Source organism: Amphiura filiformis, chromosome 3 (assembly GCF_039555335.1).
Source record: "Amphiura filiformis chromosome 3, Afil_fr2py, whole genome shotgun sequence".
NCBI classification, from domain to species: Eukaryota; Metazoa; Echinodermata; class Ophiuroidea; order Amphilepidida; family Amphiuridae; genus Amphiura; species Amphiura filiformis.
The window spans coordinates 77,325,490-77,352,366 of record NC_092630.1 but is presented as its reverse complement, the minus strand read 5'-3'; the positions used below and the strand labels follow the sequence as shown (position 1 = coordinate 77,352,366).

The 26,877-nt window shown below is 36.7% G+C and overlaps 1 protein-coding gene across 1 annotated transcript; it reads right to left on the bottom strand.

Annotated features, from left to right (window-relative positions):
* Window positions 1-285: 285 nt before the first annotated feature.
* Window positions 286-26,877, bottom strand: LOC140149171 (peregrin-like). The gene is given in 16 exon segments (XM_072171367.1): window positions 286-5,408; window positions 5,880-6,022; window positions 7,679-7,704; window positions 7,707-7,784; window positions 11,320-12,312; window positions 12,741-12,998; window positions 15,053-15,176; window positions 15,619-15,807; window positions 16,684-16,812; window positions 17,326-17,454; window positions 19,052-19,228; window positions 19,787-19,894; window positions 19,896-20,285; window positions 20,287-20,600; window positions 20,603-21,467; window positions 26,580-26,877. Coding segments are annotated over 15 exon segments (4,071 nt in total). The 5' UTR covers window positions 21,405-21,467; window positions 26,580-26,877; the 3' UTR covers window positions 286-5,197.

The following is a 26,877-nucleotide window of genomic DNA, read 5'->3' as shown; positions in this document are numbered from 1 at the left end:
AAAACAAGTCTGGTTCTCAAAATTGCATGTCAAATCACACTAACACAGCTTCAAATTTATTTCTTCAGCAAAGTGTTTTGAAATTTGTTTGTATATGCTGATAAGTTAAGCAGGATTATATATTTTGGCAAGGCATGAAGATCTCACAAAAAGTAACTCGGCCGTATAACTTGGAAACTATTACTTATTATTTGGAATTTGATGCCTTATTTGTTGCATAGCAGAGTATTGTGGTCTCAGTGTAAGTTTGAAGGGGACCAGTGCCTATTTTTAATTTCTGCAGTAAATTGTATTGATTTTAATCAACATGAAGATGGTGGGTTTTACATGCCACAATGCTTGCGTTGATTAACCATTGATCGCTGTAAATGCCAAATTTGGGTTTGTTCCTTAAAGACACTGACGTGGTTTTGATATTGATACAAATTGTATCAATTGAGCCCATATTATTGGTCAAGATTTGCGTTTTTTTTAAATATTGGACAAGACGTAATCAAGTCCAATATTTCAAAACTCATAGCGAGACCAATAAATAATATTGGGCGTAAACCATCCAATTTTATCAATATGTTTTGGATCCAATATTTTGGACTCACTCACTTGGACTCATCAAAACATAATGAACAAAATTGGGCGATTTGGGTTAAAAAAATTGTAAGTAACAATCTTCCTCTATTAAAATATTGTGAATACAATTAATAATTCCAAAGCTATAGGTGTATTTATATGACTGAGTAACTTTTTGTGAGGACTTCAGATATTAAAGCAGTGATAGTGAAGATTAAAGTAGGTGTAAATGGTTTTGAGATAATTATATCATTTCCAAAGTTGCACAAATGCGTACACCACACACACACACACTAAAGGCACCCACAATGATGAGAACCAGTAGATCTTGGCCAAAGGTGAATTTTTTAATTATTAACAAAAAATTCATAACAAACATAGTATCTTTCTGTCTCTATCCCATCCTTTCCGAGTACAATAATATGGTCAACTGAAATAATTTTGTATCACCGTTAACAATATAATTAACACTTATGTGAAATTATCGCCCTGAACTGAACTGATGATGCACATAAGGCGTTGCACGGATGAAAATCGTATATACTAACTCTTGTTTGTATAAATCCTTTTAAAGCATTTATTTTATGTAAATCCCCTATATTTCCACACTGGTAATCAACATCTGAAATCATTAAATGTAATATCACAAAGTAAAGTCTTGGATTTGAATAAAACACATAAAAAATCATTTCATATAAATAAAAAATATAATTTAAAATTGGGCAACATGCCTCAAGTCACATGGCTACAATTTAAACACTACTTGGCAAATGTTCAGCCATCTATGCAGGTTCCACAAGAAGTTGAAAATAGGGTGGCTCCATAAGCCAAAATGCCTGTAAACATCAATGTGTGTCCACTTTCAATGCCATCCTGTAGGCTTGCAGGGCCTGTAAAAAGTTGACCATATCAGCAAAACATTTTCTTCCAAGTAAATTCTTTGTTGTAATTCAGTTTCATTCAACTCTTTCACACAGAGATTCATATAGTGCAACTTGATGTGTGACCTCTGAGACCCTTGAAATATTGTTTATGTTGAGCCATGTGCTGCCACAATGACCAGTCTGAAGGCATTCAGATACATCTAACCTGTACAATTTAATTTGTAAGTATTTTTTCACAAATTTATCAATGTATATATATGCTAATGTGACTCGTAAATTATTAAGTAGTTCCGAGTATAAATGTAAACATTCGCTAAGTCTTGATGAAATAGGCCTGCTTTTCAATTGAATGTGCAAAAAAAGATTAACCTTAATAAGTGAATAAAACAAATTATCTGATATCATTTTGCAAACATACAACAAAGTCCAATAAAATATTTGTCACAAAACACTATAATTTAAATTTTGACTATAAAAATATTGCATAAACATATTTTAAAATTGTCTCAAATACAAAGGTCATTCAATAAGTTCTAAGCCCGCTCTGAAAACTTTGGTTCTGTACATGGTAGCTTCTTCAAATTCAGCATGATTATACATTAGAACGTCACTAAAATGAGGGTAAATATATAACCGATACCTTTTCCAGATTTTTGTAGATGAGACCTCGGAACCAAAATAAGATTTGATACACCGGAAATGGTAAAACAAATCATAAAACATTTACATGTCAAACAATCATAATCATGAAAGGGCTACTATTTGCAGAAGCCGAGAAATGAGGGTGGGGGCAGAACTTTTTGAATGACCCTCATAATTAATAAAACTCAATTTTCTATTTTTTTTTCAAATCAACTATACACAAATCAATTCAACAAAGAACTCTTGAAATGTTAACTGCTCCAACACTGAAATCAAATTTCAACAAAACAAAGTAATTTGAAAGTAACACAAGTAAACGGGATTAAAATCAGTTTGTAATTTTGATTGCTTGGTGAAATGGCCTACAATTGGTTAATGCAGTAACACTTGGAAGGCAAATGAACCTTGCTCCATTGGGAGTGCATCATCCATAGATGTATCAATGTTACATGTTTTATAACGGTCACTCTAAATTCCGTATTCTATTCCCGACATCATTTGTTATTCAAAACCATGTGTCATGCGAGTCCATTTATCACAATATAAAGGGTGTCCTGATTTTGTCTGAAACAAAATAAAGTGTGACACATTCTACGGAGGGCATTACTTGCGGGTGCCCTAACAATTTCCATGATATGTGTTGTCAGATACACTGCACTCTTTCTTGAAGTCAACAATTTGCAATATTTGGGCAAAAAGGTGGCATTTTCTCTTTACCTTTGTGGTAACAGAATAGAAATAAAGGTCACTGCAGTATCCTTTACACCCAAATAATGTGTCCTCAGCAGTAAAATTGTTTAAATAATGGGTTTGGCTTGCCTTGATCATTGGACACATTATTTGGATGCAAAGGATAATGCATTACCATTAATTTCCTAATTGAAAAGCTTTATCCATGGACTATGCACTCCCTTGAGATCTTAATACATGTAGTAATACATTTATTTAAAAAGAAGACTAGCAGATCTCTCACTGTTGGGCGATTACATTATCCATTTCTTTTAGTTATTGACTTCATCTTCTTGGCAGTTCAAAAATGAAGACCATATCTATTAAAAAATATGCACCAGCTTACAAAATCTGCATGTAAAAACATTTGAGGGCAAAATCATACAAGTAACCATGTTTTGAAAAAAAATGTTTTGTAACATATTGGATCCTTCTTTTAAGGTAGTTTTAAAACACTGTCCTAGTCACAAAATATGTTGTAAAACCTGTTATATATTTCTATCATTTTTTTACACCAAGTGCTCCGAGGTGTGGCATACTGTTCTAATGCGAGACAGAAGCAAATATTTTCTTTTTAAAGAAATCATAGCCTTCTCTATTACCAAAGTTAGGATGTAACTCGGTGGTTAGATTTTCTAAGCTACTTTTAGGCACTCTTTCCAATTTACAGAATATTTTTGTTACAGAATTGAAATCCCTCCCTTCCCAACTCAGTTTGGCTCTAGACATTCTACTGTTGCTACATTTAATTCTTGGACATGACATGTATATTTGAAAGCACCGAGTGCATCCCATGGGCACATGATATTGTAAACTATGTACGACTTGAAAAAATGAACCCAATCACGCCACGCAATGTTGTTACTGAGCAGCTGGTTGCCAAGGCCAGAGTTTCATGCAGAAAGGCACATACACATTTGTCAAAGAATTAAAAATAACAACAGTAGTTTGCTACTTTCTTTAATAATAATAACACTTTTGCTGTCTTTGTCTTCACATACAGATACAGCAAATTATGGAGTGGTCACACAATTGATTTTTCAAGGTAACCCTTGTCTCTTGTTCTAAATTTATCCGATGAAAATTAAGGACTTAGAGCCATAATTGACTGTGTCCAGTAAAGGCAATTTGTTAGTTATGTGCAGCACTTGCACCACTTTTTTGTTTGAATTCTTACTTTTTCAAAAAGATTCAAAACTCACAATCTTTAAAGACAGCAATTTGGAACACAGCCAGTTCCGACTCCAAGCCCTTAAAATATTTGAAACCTTGTTTACATCTTGTTTAAGCTGCCATTAACTTCAATGTACTTTGCTATGTCAATCATTTACAGTCCCCCTCCTCCAGTGAAGCCCAAACTTGATTAATTGTAACTTTCCTGTGTCTGGTGAGAATGAACGCAACAGAATATTTAAGGGCCAGATATGCCTCTACTATCCCTCCTACTATCAGTGTCTTATTCACTACTTGCATGGTTCCGCCATTATGCACAATGTGCAAGGAGAGCCTCGAACTGGCAGCACACATGAATGAGAATCAAACCAGGCATATTACATTGTGCGTCAAGTTATTCCTTTCATGTGATGTCAGTTCGAGGCTGCTCTCCTTGCACATAGTACATAATGGCGGAACCATGCAAGTAGTGAATAGACCATGCTTAAATAACAACAGTACTGTCAAATATCTTACTTTCTTAAAAGCACCAATTTCACATGTCAACATCTTCAAGTGTTTTGAAGATGGATATATTTTGACAATAAGCCATTTTGGTAAATCCAGATGCCTTTGTGATTTAACCCTACATATGTCACGCTGGTTCGTACATCTTTATTGCACAGTTCACTGTGTAACGTAACAATAGTCGCCAACGATGTATGGATCAAGGAGACGTATGTAGGGTTAAATGGTTGAAAAGGCTTTCGCAGATGTCTGTAAGTTTTATTAAGAGTAGCTGGCAGGCATATCTAACAAGGCCCTCCTTAATTTGCCAACAGAATTAGCAAAATGATTGCCCCAAAATGATTTACACCAGTGCCGAGAATGCGACAAGCAGGAAGGGGGGACACAATTTTTAAAGAAATTGATAGTGCAGCAGCAATTAGCAATCCGTAACAGTAACTGCATTTTCCTTTCATGGTCTGCATTTGGCTTGTTTTACACCATTTTTGTTTACTTCCCCTAAAATGAAGCCGGCATTATGGGGTCAAGTAGGCGGTGCTACTGGACATCTCTAGCTTTCGGGATATACCGAAAAGGTGAATTGTTGGTTCAGTCATGGGAGGCCTGTTACAAAATGGCTGGTTGTCTAGTCTCCTCCTGTGCATGGTCAGTGAATCATCGTTAAGTAGGCTACCTAATTCTTGTAACATATTGTTTCACACTGTATCCTGTGTTTCTTCACTGGTGTCACTGGTAATGGAGTCCTCCACCGTTTCTCCTCGCACTCGCCTCTGGTGAAAAAGTGCCCTGTCATAGGCCTGTTGTACGGATTTACGGATGGATGACTTGCGACCTTCCATCAGCTTGGCCTGATCAAGCCCAGAGTCGACACCAAGTGGTTCCAACTTGGACCGTGGCAACCACTGCCTGTAATAGATAATAATCAGTACCACAAAGATGATGATTGGTTACAAGTTGAAACAATGGCATGCAAACAATGTTATAAAGGATAAATAAGATTCTGATAGGGATAATAGCGTACATTGTTCATGTCATTTTAATTATTAGTACATGGCCATGTGTTTTGAATTCCTCATGCAATTTCCTTTCAGAAAATGTATATTCAAATGATAGGGTGAATAATGTTTTCTGAATGTTTTCTCTGTCTCATCAAGTTTATAATCACTTACAATGCTTATCAGGCATATAAGAATTTAATTCCAACACACCCATCAAATCACTTACTGGTTTCACCTGTGATACTTGGTGTAGCCCTGTAGAAAATTGGTGAATATGTATCATGTATCCACCCTCTATTTCAACTCCTTTTAGTTTAACTTCTCATAAATAAATGTCTGATGGGAGTCAGCAGTCACAACCGTATAAAACGACACTTACCATGTGCGTTTGTTATCAAAAAATAGCACAAGATACAGGTGTTCATCTGTCGGTTGTCGCAGGTTGATCACATCCAGAGGTGGTACTGGTATCGGCACTCCGTTCTGGGAGACACCGACCGGCATGCATCTTGGGTTGATTATCTGCAAAAGACAATACGATACAATTAAGACAATTGGTCCCTCCTTATGTTAAATGAACATACACATACTTTACTATCAACTACCAGGCAAAACATGGAATCTAGCTACAGAAAGATCTGTTAAGTCCACTGGCATATTTCAGGTTGTATCATGCTGTACAGTCTATTCAATTCTTAGGACATTCAAAGGTGAAAGGACAAAAAGATGTATTCACATTATGGTAATTCTGCCCCAGGTAGCCCAATCTAAAACCTGGAACAATGTGCATAGAAAGATCAATTGATGTGATGATAGGAGATGAATTGATGTGATTTATGTATAAAAAAGAAAAGAAAATGCAATTTTAACACTTTTAAACATTGCATAAATTACTCCAATTTGATCACAGTATGTATTAACAGATATCCACTGTATTACCATCACTACAGCAAATAAGGATCTTGATCTGCTCCATTTTTGCACCCAAACTATTTTGTCAAACAAATTCTAAAACGGTGGGATATTTTCAAAGACTTTGGACTTTTCTTGATGAGTACCCCCTTAGATGACAATGTGCATTATCTTGAACATATTTCAAAAACAAAAAATGTAAAAAAATAATAATATGTGGAAAAGAATATGGCAACAATTGTCAAACAATTTGAATTACATACATAATCTTTTTATAAGGAATTGAGAACTAAAAAGACACCTGCTAGGTCAAGTTTTACAAAGAGCAAGGATTGAGTTTTAAGGCATGCGAGTGTGATCACGCACCATCGCACACCTTAAATCGCCTGTCTGAGTGTGATTCTTACTGGGTGCAATTTAATAGCACACTTGACAGCCCGCCTTAACATTTCCAGAAGTGCGATTTGTAGCACGCCTGTTATTTTCAAAACTCAACCCCTGAAAGAGCGCAGATTAACCAAGAATATCTTTTAAATGACAAATTATTAAAGCCTTTACATTCATACATAAACAAAAAGTACACAGCTACACTCACACAGAGAGCTCAAGCATCTATAAACTAAGCTGTTCTCCCTTCACCAAGAAAAGATATCAGGCATACCATGAAATCCTATTACTTCTACCTAATAATTTAAGTATTACTCAAAACTATTATAAATAGATATGTTCAGTGAGATATTTAAATTGTTGTAGATGTTGTTAATGTACAAAAAATAACTCTTACGTGTACTTAAAAAAGTTTTATCACAACATGACAACCCACGGCAAGATTCTATAGTATGCAGCATTTCATGCATGTTAATGATATGCAAATTAGGATATGCAAATGAGACTGCCTGCATTAATCCTGGGTAAAAGGGAGAACATTCAAGCATGTAGTGCATCCCTGTACATTAATTGCACTTCTACTACACTGTTATGCATCTCCTGCTACACGGTGCTAGTTCTTTAATAACCTACCTACTACTGGATGAAGAGATCATTATGATCTGAACAAAAAAGAAAAGAGTTAATTTACTTTTATTCAGCATTTGAAAGCTTTGTCAACATATCTATGCTAAATTATGCCACTGGTCAGTAACTGAACTAAGAATACCACTACCACCACCTTGCAGAAAATGATCCAGATGTAGAGAAGCACAATTAGCACACAACAAACTTGTCCCACTTTCCACCCTTGGTGATCATTGTTATCAAATGCCTTACCAAAGCCGGGTAGGAAGGATATCCCTGCACTTGGCCCAGACCAGATCCAGTGGATTCAGGGGTATATCATCTTCGTCGGAAGCCCAACTGCAACTCCGTGTCTTACCTGAAAGGGGGTGTGGATATAGTTGGCATTACATGTAAGTGTATTGTTCCATTCCCTTCATTTAGTTTCTCTTATTTTTTTTATTATTTTTTCCTGAAAACGTTTTGCTAAATACGGTAATCATATTGAAATATTAAAGGTTGAAACAGAGTAAATTTAAGATATTTTTAAACCTTTGAAACAGCCAAACAAAAAAGAACAAGAAAAAGAAGAAAAAATAAAATAAATAAAAATTATAATATATAGTATGAATTTATTAACTAAGAAAATAAATTTAAAAAAATCAAAGATGGGGAATAAGTTTGGAATACCCTTCACACTATACATTTTACAGATTAAAGTGCATACAATAACACGTAGGGTGTGAACTGTGAAGGACATTCCAGAGTTATGCGCGAAGATGATATGGCTGGAAAGAAAATGATGCCGATGCCACCACCACCAGAAGTAGCTGGGTTAGTAAATGCTTTGCGTGCTATGGCAAATGAGTTTAGTAGTGCATGACAAAGAGTAACATTCATGAAACTATGACAATGATGAAGATCAAACAGCATGAAAGACAAAAACAATGGACAGTGAGGCAGTTGTTGGTAACACAACAGGAAATGTTCATAATGCTTCAGAGATCTTCAAAACACTGTCTATCACTGGCTCACATGATCATGTAAACACATGTCACGCTTGATGCACAGAAAGTGTATAGCAACTCGATGAAGAATGATGAAAATCACTGTAAATGCTGCCTTATCTACGCTACATGTACAGTGTAAATAACATAACAGTTAAGTACAGTAAAAAAAACTAAGACCCTACCACCACTCATTAAAATTTAAGTATTACTAATTACGAGAATCCAATAACGCAAGGCACATTTCATTGGAAGGCTTTCTTCAATTGGTTCTCTAAATATTGCACACCTATTCCTTCCACCTTTATTATTTGTTAAGTTGTGCTATTAAGAGCTATAACTATTGTTATTTCAAAGATCTAGATGTTTGTGAGTGCATGCAGCATGCAAGAATTACATTCTTAATCTTATGCAACAGTCCAAATGTGTTAATGAATGAGTTAATTCAATCAGTGAAGAATGAGTCTAAATACATCCTGTACATGGTTGCTACATATCATGCAATAGACCAGGGTTGTCATGTGTGAACTTGTGATATTGAAGACTGATTTGACATGGGATCATTTTGTAGGTGTTCACAAAGTTAATATTTTGAAGCTAGTACCTATTACCGATAATGTACATTATCCCAATCACTCAGGCAAAATAATACGTTTTAATATTAGTAATCTTATCAAACTTGACTGGTATCGTATTGCTCAAATCCCTTAAGGGCTGGGGTATGAACGTTTGGACAGTATTTATTTTGGGACATTAGAGCACATCAGACTTATCGAATTGCATTCTGAATACGAAGAATGTCATTCTGATATCAAATAATTTTGATTTTTTGAAATTCGCAATTTAATACACATTTTATGGCAAATCATTAAAAATTGATATTTTTGATATTTAACAGTACTTGAAGTAAACTTTATAAATCTGATGATTTATACTTAAAGTGTATGTAGGTGGGGTGAAAAGCAGACGATCAATTGAAAAATTTGACCTTTCATATTGAAGATATAGATTTTTTCCCCAAAACACCAAAAAAATTAGGTCTTTTGGGAAAAAATCCATATCTTCAATATGAAAGGTCAAAATTTTCAATTGACCGTCGGCTTTTCCTCCCAGCTACATACACTTTAAGAATATATCATTAGATTTATATAATTTACTTCGAGGACTGTTATATATCAAAATTTGAAAAATATCAAATTTTTATAATTTGTCATAAAATTTGTATTATATTGTAATTTTCAAAAATGAAAATTATTTGATATCAGAAAGACATGCTTCGTATTCAGAATGCAATTCGATAGGTCTGAGGTGCTCTCATGTCCCAAAAAATACTGTCGAAATAATAAACGCTCATTTTAGATCCCTTAATTTCCAGTTGATATAATTATTATATTTTTTGTCTGGCACATACAATGTCTACAAAAAATGACTTTCCTTTGAAATGTTATGGGTTGTGCCAATTGCTATCATATTAAGATGATTTCCCAATAAGTAGAATTTTTTCACCAAATAGTTCAATCACGATACCTAGATGACTGTTAAAATCTAGAAGAAAAGACTTCATTTGTCAGAGAATATTACAGAAAATACAATACCATTTAAAGGACCCATCTTCCTTGAACTCAAAGCGAGATCAAACAACTGCATGCTTGATTTGCAAACACTTACTTGAAATACATGTGCTCTGGTGATCCATAACTGTGATTTATGTAACATTTTGGTTGGTTGGCATTGTATATGGACATTATATGAGGCGGCCGGCCATCAAAGTAAATCATAATCAGATAAAGGGGCATGACCAGTTTGACAGCCTCCATGTTTACTCAACAAAACCGAGATTTTGGTATCAGAAGAAAACTCATATTTTTTTCATTTAACACCTGAGGTGTTTTATTTAGATGGTGTGAACAAAAATGTTGCAAAAAGTGGTAAACATGGGCATACATGTTTTTGCTTCTCATATCAAAACCGCTGGAGCAATGAAACTCAAAATTTGGAAACGGATTGTTATAACAGACTTGGTAAGCTTCCATTTAATGTAGAAAACAGAATGTGAACAATTTGACCACCCACGTTTTAATTTAGTTTATGAAATTGACCAGATTTGAAATTGGCAACATAAATTACCCAGTGTTACACTTCCAAGAACCAACCATCTTCCAAGACAAAGTTACAATAATCATGTTGTGGTAATAACCCACTATTCCCTCATGCTATTGCTAATGTACATGAACTTAACAAGGCTACATAGGTGTTACAAACCAAGAGTTTATCTAACAATCCTAAGTATTATACAGTGTGAAAATGTCATTATAAACAAGGGTTTGTCCTCCACAGATTTGTGCATCAAATTGAGGTTAGTTGAAATGTCAAATGCATATCATCAAACACGATGACTCAACAAAATGTTGGAAGAAACAATGAAGGACAAAAACAATGCAACACTTCATAAACACAAGCATGGTAAACCATTCAAAAGAAAATGATCCCAGACAGTCAGTCCATAAGTATTTGATTTGAACAAATTTCAATTCTTATAGACCTAGAGGTACATAATTTCAAACTACAAATTGAAAATTTTGCATTTGTTAGATTGAATATTACTTCATTGCTGTTTGGTTTTGAGAATGAGTCAGGGCTGTAGTTATATATATCTCGTTAAGTCATTTCCAAATAATATTTGCATCTCAAATACCAAAATATGTTCTGGTATCAAGAGTTCTTTACTACCAGAAAATGTCAATAAAATAAAGAAATTAATTATTTTTGAAGGATCTGCTATCAAGTCAATGTTGGCAAATGTCAACAAAACATTGGAGTGATTCTATCAACTATGTATCCTCTGTTTAAAATATTAATTTAAAATTACTTAATTTTAAAACTAAACTTTGGTATTATAGTACATACCTCTCCTATCTCTCAGGAATGGACCTCCGGGTCCATGAGGGTGTGGCCTACTGTTGGTACTAGTGCTATCACCACATGATGTAGCATCACTGCTGTCTTCAGTAAAGTTGATGTGTGTATGTTTGTTGTTCTTCCTGTTGCCATCTCCATCCATACTGGAACTGCTTTCCGATGCCGATCCGGAAGAAATGCTGTGACTGCTAGAGCTATCAGAGTCCGAGCTACTACGTGTTCGATTATGGTCAGTTCTGTACATAGTGAAGCTCTCACTTGTGGATTTCCCATCAAAGCCATTAGGAAGGTCCGAGCTTGCCTGATCCATAAAACGTTTTGAGGGTGGGGATCCATCGGGACTACTCAGGCTACGTGGTCTCTTGCGTGCTGGTCCATGGGTCGGACTTCCCATGGAAGTGGTGGGGTTATTCCCCTCACATTCAGTGTCAATATGCAAATCACGCCCACTTTTACCCAAAGAATCTGTGTCCATTGACAGCGAACGACTGGGCCTCCGACCCATCCTCTTATTAGGACTTGGTGTGGCCGTCTTACTTTTAGCCTTGCGGCTAAATAACACTGAAGTTCTTCTGCCAACTCCTGATGGAGAATTGGTTGTAGAAAGTTTATCCCCATGTGTTGGACTTTTTGGGCTCCTAGGACTTTTTGGACTTTTAGATCCCTTTGGACTTTTGGGACTCTTTGGGCTCTTGGGACATGGACTCTTTGGGCTTTTCACAGGTGAGTTTGCCGAGTCTGCTGGCTCATTAGCAGTAAGAGTTGGTGCAGCTTCTGCAGCTGGCTGAGGTTCAGACAAAGATCTTTCGATTTTGGATCGTCCTCTTCCTCTACCCTTTGGAGACTTTCCAGGAGCTGGTCTACCAGGAGAACCTCTTGCTGGTGATGATTTGCTACGCCCTACAATAGGAGCTGGCCTTGAAGGAGTGAGCTTCGGTGGTGCAGATTCACTTTGGGATGTTACCACACTGGATTCATCACCTATAGTTCCAAAGACAAACAATGCAACAACATAAACAATTATCACAGACAGGTCATAATCAACAACATGAAAAGCAAAGAAGAACATACAAGTTGGTATGCTTGGTGCTGTTTGAATAAAAGCCACTATGACAATATAACAAAAGAGATAGACCTACATTTGTATGAATATATACTGACAAAACAAATCAACGCCTGGCAACATACTGAAACAATCAGAGAAATTCATACATTTTGACAAGTAAAATGTTGTTATCTTTCAATTACTTGACCTAAAACAGGAATTTCAAATTCAGCCAAGTGTGTATAATATATCATGCATGTTGAACTTTGAATGCTCAGTAAGTTGTTTTACAGTAACTTTTAAGTTAAAAGTCTTGCTATAATTAGGAAGGAAAAATGGAAGGCTTCAACAGATGAGTACTTACTTGATGAGCCATCTGCAGAGAATCCTTTGTCAGCATCTTTGAGTGAGGACTCCCCACCATCACCACCTTGCTTTGCTGATCTTTGCATGGCTAGCTTGCGTCGTATACCATTGATCTCCCTTTTCAGCTGCTTGGCACGTTTGGACCTGGCTACACTATGTTTGATCATACAAGTCAGATCAAGCTTTTCTAAGAGCTCCTTGAGCTGGTCCTCTAGTGACATATTTGTGTTGTTTGGTTTAGCTAGGATGTTGTCAACTGCAAGCAACAAAAACAATCAGTATAATAATTTAGACTTGCATAAACAAAGAAAGAAAAGTACTTAAAAGGGATCCATAACCTCATTAATATACACAGCAAGTGTGATCCAATCACAGATAATAACTTTTAAATATGCGGACGAAAAATCAGGTCATTAAAAAAGTATAATGACCACGTCTCGTCTTGTGACGTAGCTAGAATTACGCTTTACAATGACCGCGTTACGTGACGTGTTATGCATTCGAACAATTTACGCGGACGCTGTATTTGGACATTGCCTGATTGCGCGCTAGCGTGATTGGTTGTTAGCGACATTTCCCTTATGGGCTATTTGATATTTTGCAGGGAAAAATGAAAGATACAGTTAAAATTATCTTTTGTTTCAAATTTAAAACAAGAAAATGTGACGTAAATTAAATTTAAAAAGTGAAAAGTGACGGTTATGAATGAGGTTATTGACTTTAATGACTTTGCTCGTAATATTCCAGGTTCCAAAGCACAATGTTTAGATATTTCACAATACCCTCAAAACAACTGATGCGCAGTCATTAACCTCTATATAACCCAAAGATTGATGAACAGTATTTTGACAAGGTGCCTACAACATGTGTGCTTTATACATTGTACCCATTGTTAATTGGCCATAATAGGCATTATAAGTTTTAAGAGTTAGGCCTTGCCAACATTGCTTAAGCATGCTTTTGTCAAAGGTTTGCAGCAATTTACTAGTTTAGTTTGACCCCTCTCTCCTGAACAAAATTTTGTTTACAAGGCTTTGTCAATTCATCCTTAAAACACATTTTCTTGCTGGTTTCTTCCCATCTTTGGATGCCACTATCTACCTTGGTGATCACACAAGTCATAAACCAACCACACCACGATACTGGACTTGTGCTTCGTTTGCAGCGTGAATACTGGTCTCCAATTCTGTTGGGCTCTGCTCAATTGTTCAGTCCATATTTGTGGCTATGAAAGACTGAAAGCTGCATAGGACCATCCATAGCACTAACAACAATGCTTCTTGAAAGATTGGTTTCATTTGTGTGTCATTTACATTTGTAACCAATTAAATGAAAGCTATGTTAATGCGCAGTTAAACAGGAAACGGGGTCAAACGATGTCAGTCTTGAATTCTGTATTTTTCGGGGGAAAATAATATGGAAAATCCATACTAGTTGGCATGTTTGCTTTGTAATGATCAAGCTTAAAGGGGGTAACCCTATTGGTTTTGGATATGGATTGTCTTTAAAATTACATAATAATATCAAATATCGCCCCCTTTATGCTGCTTTGTGAAAAAACGAGAGCATTTTCAGCGTAAATGTGAATAAATAGCCAAATTTGCAATCCAATACCTTGGTATACGTGAATTGCATTCTGGGCAGGCAAGCAACAACAACAATTCCCGTTCGTATGACGAATGCTGACATGCGGTACAATGCCCGGCCCGTATTGAACGGAAAATATTTGGGGTGTTTTCGTGTTGTTTCAGAAAAAAAGGAAACAAAATATATTTCCCCTTGCAATATGTACATTTCAAATGAATATAAAAAAGTTTGGGTTAAAAATGGAGAGGAAAAAAATCTTCCGATACCGGGTTTTGAACCGGGTACCTCTCGGGTAACGCACAATGCACTAACTAATTGAGCTATTCAGCCCACTACGTCTATAGTAGAATTGTTATAACTAAATACGGCGCACCGTCTCCTCAGCAGTTAGTGTGGTTCGCTTTTTTCACAGAATGTGTATGACGCGAAACCAAAGTAGCTGTTGAGGAGACTGATGATTCGCACTTAATTCCCTCCCCAGAAATCCGAAGTAAATTTTATTATTTACAAACTGGTAACCTATAAAAACCGCTGTTTCATGATTTCTCGAAATACATCGACTTGGAGCGTCAAATTTCAGGATAGTAATGAGAAAAATAGTATCTATTATGTGATACCAAAACCTCATCAACAATGAAAAAAATCGGGGATGATGCTGTCGATCAGGTTACGGACCTTTAAAGGTGCCAATTATTGTTAAGGAGTTAGTGGTTATGAACTTACTGTCATCCAACTTCAACGTGTCATTGACTGGAACTTCAGGTGCTTTATCAAGATGGAGACCTGTATCTGGTGTGTAGCCTGCCCTTTCAGCTACCCGCTTAGCCTGACGGATAATAGCACCACCCTAAACAAAAAGATGACAAGATACAAGCCTAATTATACAGAAGCAATATGATCAACAGTTGGGATTGCAGCTATTGTTTCATGTCCACATAGGGAAAGTTGTGAGATAATATTTTCATAATTGCTGACTGAACTTGCTGAATAGCTTATGCTGTGGATTATTTTTCATACTGTAGCATATTTTATATATATATATTTTATATACATAATAAATATCAAAGGGATGATATTTGGTGTGTCAATGATAACATGGTATTGGTTATAAGTATGTAAAATAAGTGGTAGTCAACACTGACTATATTTCTCACTGGACCACCATGAAATCATACACAATGTTCTAAATGGTCCATAAATCTAATCTAATGAATGAAGAATTCTTTGTGAACACCACACTACATAAATAAGGCAACTGTATATTCGATTTCTAAAATGATTAGCTCTACCTGATCTCGGATTCTTGTTGCTGCCCTGTAAAACACTGTATCTTTGCCGTTGTACTTCATACAGTTACTTATCATCACATCAAAGTCTCTCTCTAGTTCGTCCACATTCTTATACACAAAGTCGTCAATCTTCTTCCTCATTGCAGTAAAATCCATGGGTTCTTTGACGATTTTGAAGTAGTCTGGTGCCTGTTCAAGTATAAGTATTAAATTGTATGTTAAAAAAAGTCAAAATTTTTAACAGTTTTATAGCTATGTGAAAATACATTAAAATTATTTAAGCCAAGATGTAACATGCAACATGGTAGTGGTATTCCATTATTTAAAACCATAATGCAGGAGAGAATGTCACTGGTGCTGAAGTGTGCTCACTCAAAATTTTTGTTTGTGTAATTAACTTTATTTGCTCACAGTATTTCTTATTAAACAATAACATAAACTCCCATTGACTGTATTCATATGGAATCGGATAACAACATTTGCACAATCATTTTTGTGGGACCTGAGAGCACATCAAGACACACAAAATTGCATTCTGAATATAAATACTGATATTTTTGACATTTAACAGTCCTCAAAGCAAACTTGATTAATCTAATGATATGTACTTAAAAGTGTATGTAGCTGGGAGTAAAAGCCGACAAAGCTGAAGATATACATTTATTCCCCAAAAGGCCTGAAACCACTTTAGAGGCTCATTTCAATTGTCGGCTTTGGCGCCTTCCAATAGGGTTTTTTGTATATTGTATAACACATTTATTGAATAGGCACATATAAGGTGCCAGAAACCAGATCATAGGAAGTCGTCAAGTTATTGCAATAACATGTCATTGAAATTCACTTGTAAAGAGGTGATTTGTTGAATTTTGATGGGTTTTTTAACATCTTTTTTTAAACCTTATGATTACTTCTATTTCTGTTTCTACTCCTGATTATGTGATTTGTCTCCTTTTTCCATACTCCGGTAAAATGATGGCTTTTAATTATAACCATAATTCAAATTGACATGTTAACTTCCATATGAAAATACATTTTATGGGAAAACATGCTGGTTGATTCACATACCTCTTTTTCTGTGACAGGATAGGCAAAGATCATGACTGGATCCTTCTCTTCAAGTTGATCTAAGGTTCGCCTCAGTAGCACATTGAATGGTTGTAATTGCAACTCTATAGACATCTGCTTGATTTTGATCTGAAAGCAAAGTAGCTGAGCTTTTAAGTTATGGTTCATGGGGACAACTGCTTTTAAAAGGAATATAGTAAATCTACATTTCCTATTCTGGGAGATACTAAAAATGATATATGGATTTTAAGCATTACACAACTATGAAAAAGTGTTATATTTTAATTTTGATTCTCCCCAGCCAAGCAAGAATCTTAAAATAAACCGTAGATTAAGTTATTCCTTTGCAAGACCCAAGATCGATTCTCACACTGTGAGGTGATATTCTTACCCTCTACTATGCAAGTCTTCAATAAATGGCTGAAGTTCTCCATGTATTTTCTAATTGTGGTCTTACATGTGTTGAACATAACATACACACAGTACACTTAAGTTGCGTAAATTGCCAGAGACAGACTGCCAGCAAGGTGCAGTGATGGTGTTCCTGACATGCAAGTGAAATTATGTTATGATGGTGATTAGACCTGTACTGTAGTTTGCAGTTAATTGATTAAAATAAACAGTCTTTAAGTCTCTTGTTACCTGTTCTCGCTTGAGTTTCTCTCTCTTGCGTATGAGTTCTACTAGTAGCCGAGCACGTTCCAAATCATGGCGTAGCCTTTGCCAGTATTTCAACTGCTCCTTTAATTTGTTGGCCTTTTGGGTCTCCCTCTGTAATAGAAATTAAATTATGCATACATGAAATTTTATTCCTACCCTCCTCTCCCCACCCCCATAGAACTTTGACACTTGTTTTTAAATGGCTAAACGTACACATTTTACTGCTTCAGCTTCCAGCGCTCTCATACAAAATACTTAATTTATTTGCTGTACTTTTGAAAGAAATTCAACTTTTAACATTCTCTCTAATTAAAGCCCCACCCCTATAATAAATGCCCCCACTATTTTTTTCAACCAAACTGCTGCATGAATTCTGAAAATACCCTACAGTACCTGTATTATTGAATATGCGATTGCCGATTTCATGATATCCATGTGTCCATTGTTATCAGCTGTGTTCACGGGACGTTAATTCAGAAAGAGAATATGGTAGCTATATTTTTTTGATGTTTACAGTTGAAAGCAGACATACCAGTATGAACCGAAGTTAACAACACTAACATAAACATGGTATTACTATTAGTTCACAATATCATGCTAGCCGTAAACACAATGTTAATATGCAAACATAGACACAAACTAATATTCCACACAAGTGTTTTGCTGTTATATCTGATAGTAATGTGCACATTCAACCAATGAAATAAGTGAAAATGTAAAAATAATGGTGAAATTAGTGTTTTGCTGTTATATCTGATAGTAATGTGTACACTCAACCATTGAAATAAGTGAAAATGTAAAAAATATGGTGAAATTAGTTGAAATTGCAACAAAAACATACAACATCCATATCTATCTAGTTCATTCTGGTAACACTGAACTGTTACTAGTGGGTATCCAGGGTGTGCTATGTGTATGATCATTAGAAAACTCATGCAATTATAATTTGTGACAGTTACATGATAGAATATAATCATCGTATATATGGTTAAGTGAAAACCACCAAACAAATCATGACAATGGCTTGCAGTGAAAGGATCAATCTGTGGCAGAAGACTTGTACATATTTTTATTTCCCCAACTTTAATATCACTTTGTGATAGACACTAATTACACCAACAATTGGTAATCTTGTAGTGCGTGTGGTGATTTGGTTGAGACCTGAATTAAAATGATAAAAGACTCTTGTTTCAAAATAATTCAATATTCTGCATGCACAAACCAAACAAAGCATGTTTCATCTGAACTTCAACTAATACAAGGTATTATGTAAATTTGGCACCTCATTTTTTTTCCACTGGCCCAAACTCAAATGTTAAACTGGTCCACATTTGTGACACTTCATAAGAATTCAGACTTGCAAATCAATAACATGTAATGGATTGATGATGAAGTCAGCATTGAGTCAGTCTTTGGTGCCCATAGGGTGCCTTTGGGTATTTGTGTAAAATAATCAATACGGATGTCAATATGATTGCTAATACATTCGGTCATGTTTCTCTCTGGGAGTGAATAAGTTTTATGAAATAAATCTGCATGTATATATGCATATATACTTTGAACCAACATAATTTTGCTTTGCTTCAGATAGACCAAACCTGGTCTATTTTGCAACCATTCTGGACAAAAGTTTCCTAATATTCAAGTCTTTTGCCACAGAGCAACCCAGATGTATTAAAGAGTGCAACAAAAAGAATGGAATACAAACACTGGGGCTTTCTTGTACCGAATCTTTGTTCCGCTGTGACTGATGGTGAGCCTGGAGTCGTCGTAGAAGTGGTACCCCATTCCTTGATTGTCTCTTCAGTGTCCAGTAACTCAGTAACCTATGCATGAACTGTTGTTTCTTTTGAAGTGTGACTTTGGTAGTAATTTTGGATATTCTGAAAAATAATGGAAACAAATATTTAGTGTATTCACAGATTTCTAAAATTTGACAAAATTGCTTTGTACCCTAGATTTTTACATTACACACATGTTGAAAGTCTCACATTACATAATACCTCATTACCTTCCATGTTAACCAAGATTTAAAATTCAAGCATTGAGAGCATTACGATACACCCTTGAGGCCACCTATTTGTCTTAGGAAACATTTAAAACTGCTGTCACTGACTTACATGGTCTGCCTCGGACAGTGTCGTAGTCTCTTAAGTGTTGTTAAGAATAATCCTCACATTCAAAAGTAAAGTTATTTATAGAATATCAAGAAATAAAAATGACCATTATGACAATCATTTTTCTTTCAATGTCTAAGATTTTTTTTTGTGTGGGATGCCATTGCCTTTAAGGTGACTTTTTTTCTTTCCTAAATGCTAACATTTATAGCGTAAAAGTATCAAAGCAGTAATATACGATAAGCTAAATATATAAATAACTTGTTGAAATAGTACATCAATGATCTGAAAACTAAATTGAAAACACAATGTTCACACTTTACCTTTTTTGGTGGTATGATAGGTATAGATACAATTGGCATAGCTGCTCTCTTCTCGGCTAGGATCTTGCGAGCTTTCCTCATGTTTTTTCTTGATTGGGCTTTGGCTTTTTTTGGCAGACCATCCTTTTCCTTTACCACCATCACCATTCTCAGTTGTTTCTTTTTCCTTAAATGCTAGTTTCTTATTTACAGGAGAGGGCCTTTTCTCTGCGTCAGGTGGAGTGTGTATATCACAGTAAGCTGTTTTGCGAATACTTATAGATGTGCCATGAATACCAGTTTCACGGATGGGCTCCATTTTCATAAACAGCCCTGCTTGCTGGGCACAAGTCACATGAAATGCAGTATAGCAGTTTGTTTTATGACACTGAATGCAGGCACCATCACCACGCTGCTTGCAGATATAACATGTAAGCTTCCATCTTGCTGGAGGTATATGATCTACACTATCTATAGGTTCTAAAAACACTGTATTGGCAAATCCTACTTCTGGAATCCATAAGCGCACACATTACATGAGCCCAACGGCCATCATCGGTCATTTTGAAAGCCCCACCCTTGTTTGGGCACAGAGCACAATCTACTGCCCGAGAAGGAGACTGTAGACATCTTCTACATAACCACTGACCTTCAGGAATGTAAGGAACACCATAGCATTCTTGGTGCACTGCTAAATTACACATGTCACAAAATAAGATTACATTGCTATTCTGGCACTCTCCATCACTACATATGCAGCACACTGCATCTTCATCAATCAGCTGCTGTCCAGGCTCTGGTTTCCCAGATGATTGACTCTGAAAGTAAGACTCTTTTCAAGCCTATCCATCATGGTTTCAAAAATTTCTTGTGAAACATTTGATGAACTTTCTTTCTTACGTTTGTCATTCATCAAGTCCAACCAAGCATAGTCCTCTTCGTCCATGTCGTACTCCACCTCATCATCCATTTCCTCTCTTGACTTTTCAATGAAACGAAAGTACGCTTTTGGTCTTGTAGGAAGATCAGGTGGGTCTTCATAGTTCACTAGTACTTTAAATGATGCCTCGGGGAGTTTCTTTGCTGACGCAGCTGACGCACAAGCCTCACTACTGGCTTCCTTACGCTGCTTTTGCGGCTCCTTCCCACCTTTGGTAGGTTTCTCCACAGGTTTTTCATTTTTCTCCTCTTCACTGGTTTCACTCTCAAACTCATCTTCTGTGATGACATCAATATTCTCGTAAATATCTAACCTATGAACTTTACCATCAATATCAACTTCCACCAGACGCTGTGCTTGAGCATACGTCAAAGCTTCCCTTGCTGGAGAACGAATGAAAATAGGTGAAGGAGAACGTCTAGTTTGCTTTGGTGCACCACGACCTTTGCCCTTTCTCCAGCTACCTCGTTTGACAGGTGTAACATACCCATTACCATTTGGATTAGAATGGTCATAGTTATACAAGTGGAATTCTATACCAGTCAGACTTTTGTAGATTTTGCCACAGTCTTTCACCGGACATTCATACGGAGGTTTTGTTGCCCTTAGATTGGTACAAAATGTCTTGACATCGAAGTCCAAGGCAGGCATGGCGGGAACGATTTCCGTTTCCAGCTCAGGTGGTTTCCCTTTCAGCACCATTCATGTAGGTTAGTAGCACTAGCATAAAAGCTCATTGCAAAGGATCAGCTTAATTATCAGTGTCTGGGGAAAAATAATAAGAACATGGTTACTCTTACGGGTATTTTATTAATTCTCACAAGCAAAAGATTACTCTCACAACTTACATGTAGGGCCTACATATCGGAGACATTGGTTGGCCAGTCATGTGACCCAAGAAATGTATCTGGTCACAAAAATCGTAGAATCAGGGTTATAGCTAGGCAAATTTTAGTGCCGGGTGAAATTTATATGAAATGGTAAAACAATTGCAATTTTGATAAGAATTGCTAATTTTTATACTGATTGTTCATTGATTTTGAAACATTTGAGACTAGAGTGCCGGGTATTTGGGCTCAAAATTAACTTGAGTGCCAGTTGGAAATTAAGAGCAGGGCTGTCAACTCTCACGCATTGGCCGTGAGTCTCACGCATTGGGTCACTTTCTCACGGTCTCACGCCAAGGTAGTATAATCTCACGCCTAGGTAGTAAATCTCACGCAAAAAGCTGGAAAATGAGTAAATTCTCACGCATCTTCATGAATAATTTGTTGCTCCTACTACCCCCCCCCCCACTTTTCACATTCTCGAGCGCTGTGGCTCAAATAATCAATTAATCATGGTACAAAATGTACATTGGAGTCGGCAAATCCCGGTACGCCTCTGTCTCACGCCAAGCAATTCCAAAAAGTTGACAGCCCTGTTAAGAGTGCCGGACGGGTCCGCCCGCCACCGCCCAGCGTAGCTACAACCCTGCGTAGAATGTTGTTAATTTTTAGTGATCTCTGAGAAATTGATGTTAAATTGTGTCAAAATTGTGCACAAAATGTGCTTACCGTATTGTTTGTAATAAACGCTCCCCTCTAATAAACGCCCCCCTTCAATTTTTCTGTGAAAAATTGACAAAAATGCAAACATTTCCATGCCATATCGTGTAGGTCTCAACTCCCATCCATTGCATTGCCTAATTATGGTAAAATTTCACTAATTCCATGCACTTACAGGTAATAACTTTGTTGTATTTCCCACGAAATTGTAATTTTCAGTGGGCGCCGCCATATTGTATGGTCGTAAATCCCTCCTTTTAACAGGAGCACCATCAGGAAATTGAACCCGATTTTTAAGCTTTTTTCACTGACAATTCACTTCCAATAAACGCCCCCCTTTTGGAAAAATGGAACGCCCCCGGGGCGTTTATTACAAACAATACGGTATATTTTAAAACAGTACTGAAGACTTTCATGCTTTTGAAAGCTGTACATCTGATGATCTGGTGCATGGTCTAAATTGGCATCTTTTTGCAATTTAGGCATAAACGTTAAACGTAAACACACCTGGGGTACTTGAATTAAACATAGACAGGGGTGTGCTGCTGGAATACCAATATTTAGGGCTGATTTGATAGTTTTTGAACAATTTTCTCAAATCAGGACCCGTCCCACGTTTAGGCACTTTTTTATCTTTCCAAAACCAGGACCCATGTTTTATTTTTTTTTATGCCTCCACCGCGAGGCATACTGTTTTTGCAATGTCCGAGCTTCCGTCCGTCCGTCCGGATGCTGAATGTCGGGCATGGATGGGCGGATTGACTTTTAGATTTTCAGGATAGGTGGTTCATGGTCAAAGACTCTGGCTACTTTTTTTTGGGTGGGGTTCAAGGTCATATACTGAGGTCAAAGGTCATTTGAGGTCTCATATGAACAGTTCAAATCCTATTGCAACCATGAAAAGTTTAAATCCTAATGCAACCAATCTTGGGTCATAGCTGCACTATGGGAACCCTCATTTTTTATACTTTTTTGCATGTAGTCCTACAGGGGGGCCCATTTTCCTTATTTACCTCTTTTCTCAGAGACTAGGGGTTGCATGTTCCTCAAACTTGGTGGGTGGGTACATCTTGACCCCAGGCAGAACAAGTTTGTATTGGTTAGTGGGTCAAGGTCACATGAGGTCATCCAGGGGTCATCTGAGGTCAAATTAGCAAAAACTGTCGTATGGGCATGAAACTTGGTAGGTACAGTCAACATTTAGAACCACATTTTTGGAAGGTCATTTTGGGGTCATCTGGGGTCACCGAGGGGTCAACTGAGGTCAAATTAGTAATAATAAACTGTGGTATGGGCAAGAAACTAGGTGGGAACAGTCAATATGTAGAGCCAAATTTTTGGAAGGTCTTTTTGGGGTCATCACTCACCAGGGGTCATCCGAGGTCAAATGAGTAAAAACTGTCGTATGGGCATAAAACTTGGTGGGTACAGTCACCATCAGCCAGGTAATCGTGACAGCCGAGTCATCCAGGGGTCATCTGATGTCAAATTCAGTCTGCCCTTGAGGCTTAATATAAACTCATGAGTGCCAGACTTTTTCAAAAATCGGTGAGGACTGAGGGAGGCCCTTATAATTTATGTTATTTTTCTACCATTTATTTTAAAAAATCTAGTCAGGGCGCGCGCCGCCACGCAACGGCGGCACGCTTGTTGCTCCTCAATGATCACGCGATAATGCGTTAGCGTAATACACGGCGAGAACTAAGAACGCGATTCATGGCGGCTTAGATGTTCGTGATGGTTTCGTTCATTTAAAACAATGGGGATGTCCTCACAAAGTAACTTTATTTTTGTCTGAAAAAGGCAGTTTTTCTCGCAAAATTACATTAAAACTGAATAAGAATGAGAATAAAAGATAGGATTTTGTCTTTTGCCTATCAATATCGTGTCATAATGGATGGGCTGGCCAATATTTTGAGTAGTGGATGCCGCTGCGCCGCATCCACTACTCAAAAATTGGCCAGCCCATCCATTATGACACGATATTGATAGGCAAAATACAAAATCCTATCATTTATTCTCTAATGATAACCAAGAACTTCTTAACATGTCTAAGTTTCATTACAACAATTTTAGAAATGTAAGGGAGCAGAGAAGAAAAACAACAAAAATATTTGAAAACCGCTCATGAGATCCCAAATCTGCACAAAAAGTAACGCAGCTGTTATAAATACGCCTATAGCTTCAGAATTAATAACTGTTTTCACAATATTTCAACATAAAAAGAAGGATGATTTATTTACACGCATTTTGATACCCTATTTGTCCAATTTTGTATCAATATTAACAACACAGCAGTGTTTTGAACGAAAAACACCCCCAATTTAAAAGTTGCCGCTATTTGTATTGATTGGAAATCAGCGCGAAGATAAATGGAGGGTAATATGTGGCCCATAATGCTTGTGTAATAACCATTGATCGCTGTAAACTGCAACTTTTAAATTCGGGTATTTGACTTTAAAAGCACTACATGTACAATGTAGTTAATATTGAAAGACATTTGACAAATGGGGTATCAAAATGCAGGTAAATAAATCATCCTTCTTTCTATGTTAAAATATTGTGAAAACAATTATTAGTTCTGAAACTATAGGCGTATTTCTGCATTACTTTTTGTGCAGACTTTAGTATATTTATACTACTAAGTACTACTTCCAAAAGTTCCAATTTGATTCAACCATCATGACCATGTCAACCTTGATTTGACTCAAGAAATTTGAAGAAAAAAAATAGTGATGTTGCTGAATTATACAATGAATACAGTGTGGAATCGTGGTATATGCCTACATTGACATTGTATATTTATAAATGATGAGGATGATCTTAAATTCTAAAAGAATTAATAAATATACACAATACACGATCTATAATAAAATGATATTGCTGTTGTTTATATTCATCATGATCTAAAAATAGCACGTTCAAATCAGATGCCAGTTGAGTCAAACTATCGGCACCCCTAGCTTAGTAAAGTTAATCGCGCATATAGCGCTATGCATTTTGTATCATGATGCCAGGCCATGTTACACTACTGCGCAAATATCGTCATCGTGTATTTCCAAGAGCCATACAAAATAATCTACTACCCAGGCCCGTGCATAGAGACATGTAGTTTGCTGCGCGTTTAATACAGTGCACAGAGCTAGCTAGAGAATAATTCAATTGCATCAAAATATGCCGGGCTGATCTGGCAAAACATGATAGTCATGATTGAGCTCGATCGCTTTTAGACTCATTCATTTTATATAGACTGACTGGGCGCTGTTTTAAAATGCCTGGTTTCATTTATCTTCATGATTGGATTGCGGAAGTACAATAGCTTTAATATTTATATTATAACTTCAAGCTGATCCAGTAAAACATAATTAAATAAATGAAGGACAAATCCATAATATAATTAAATGACAAATTATGACCCGACTCAAAAATGCCCTACTTAAATATAAATGTCATGAATGTGGAAAAAACAATCTTGATTGTGGCTGTGCGACAGATTCACGAGCATGCAAGAAGCTCTCCCGCTAGAACGACATTAATGGCGGACTCTTCCATGCACAATCAAAATCATTCGACAAGGAAGGTTTCAGGGACAACACGGCGACCACTGCTCACACACAAAATTAATCGACCTCTCTTTGCATGCTTTGCATGCTTTGCAGTGTGGAACTACTCGCACTCAGTACAACGACTACGTAAAATTGGCCCGTTGAATTACACTGTACAAATTCGCATACGGACTTGAGTGCATGTACCTTTGAAAGATGGTGCGCGGTGTCTCCATGGCTCATTCATTCGAATGATAATTCAATTACCAGTCACTCGCAACGGATATGAGCCGAGGTCGTACAGCGCTCTGTGTGCAGAAAATATAATACATACTTTTTAGTTTCAACCTAATTATTTTAATTCTACATGCTATACTGTCCTTTGAAGACAAACTGTATATTCAAATGTAATTCCAGATCACGGTCATGTATGTAATTATGCAAAACGACTTCACGTTTGTCATAAATCTGGCTATGAACACGCTGCTATTTTCAGAAATTTCTAGACCCATTGCGGGTTGGTTGGTTGCTGGCAAAACACGGGTTTTGAATGGCCGATTCACTTCTCATGAATATTCATGCTAATGGATGCCCAAACGTGACGACTAGTCTAGCTTCAAAAACAAAAATTAAAGCAGAATTCGAAGAGAAATCTTGCGTGTTTTGTCATAAAACATATACAGTACATACCCCTGCCCAATTCTTACACAAACATTCACGGAAAAGGCAGCTAAAGACGTAGTTTTTAATAAATGCACTGTATTTCATCAACCTGATTTACCTACCGGCACGCAAAACACACAGCGATCCCAGACAGTCAACGCTTTCCACTGCGCGAACAAAGACGAACGAACAATGCTTCCTCTCAGTAACGACGGCAAATTGTGGTTGTCGCGTCATAAAAATCCCAAGTATGATTCTCTGATAATCACTAAGTTGATCTACAAAGTTTAAGGAAGGCTAGGAGCCAAGAAACACGATAAATTTCAATAGGTTTCCGCTATGTATTCTCGTTCAGCGTGCCAGCTATCCTCGCCCCTGGCTGTAATCAGACATCTTTTTTTGAAGCGAAGCAAAATGGAC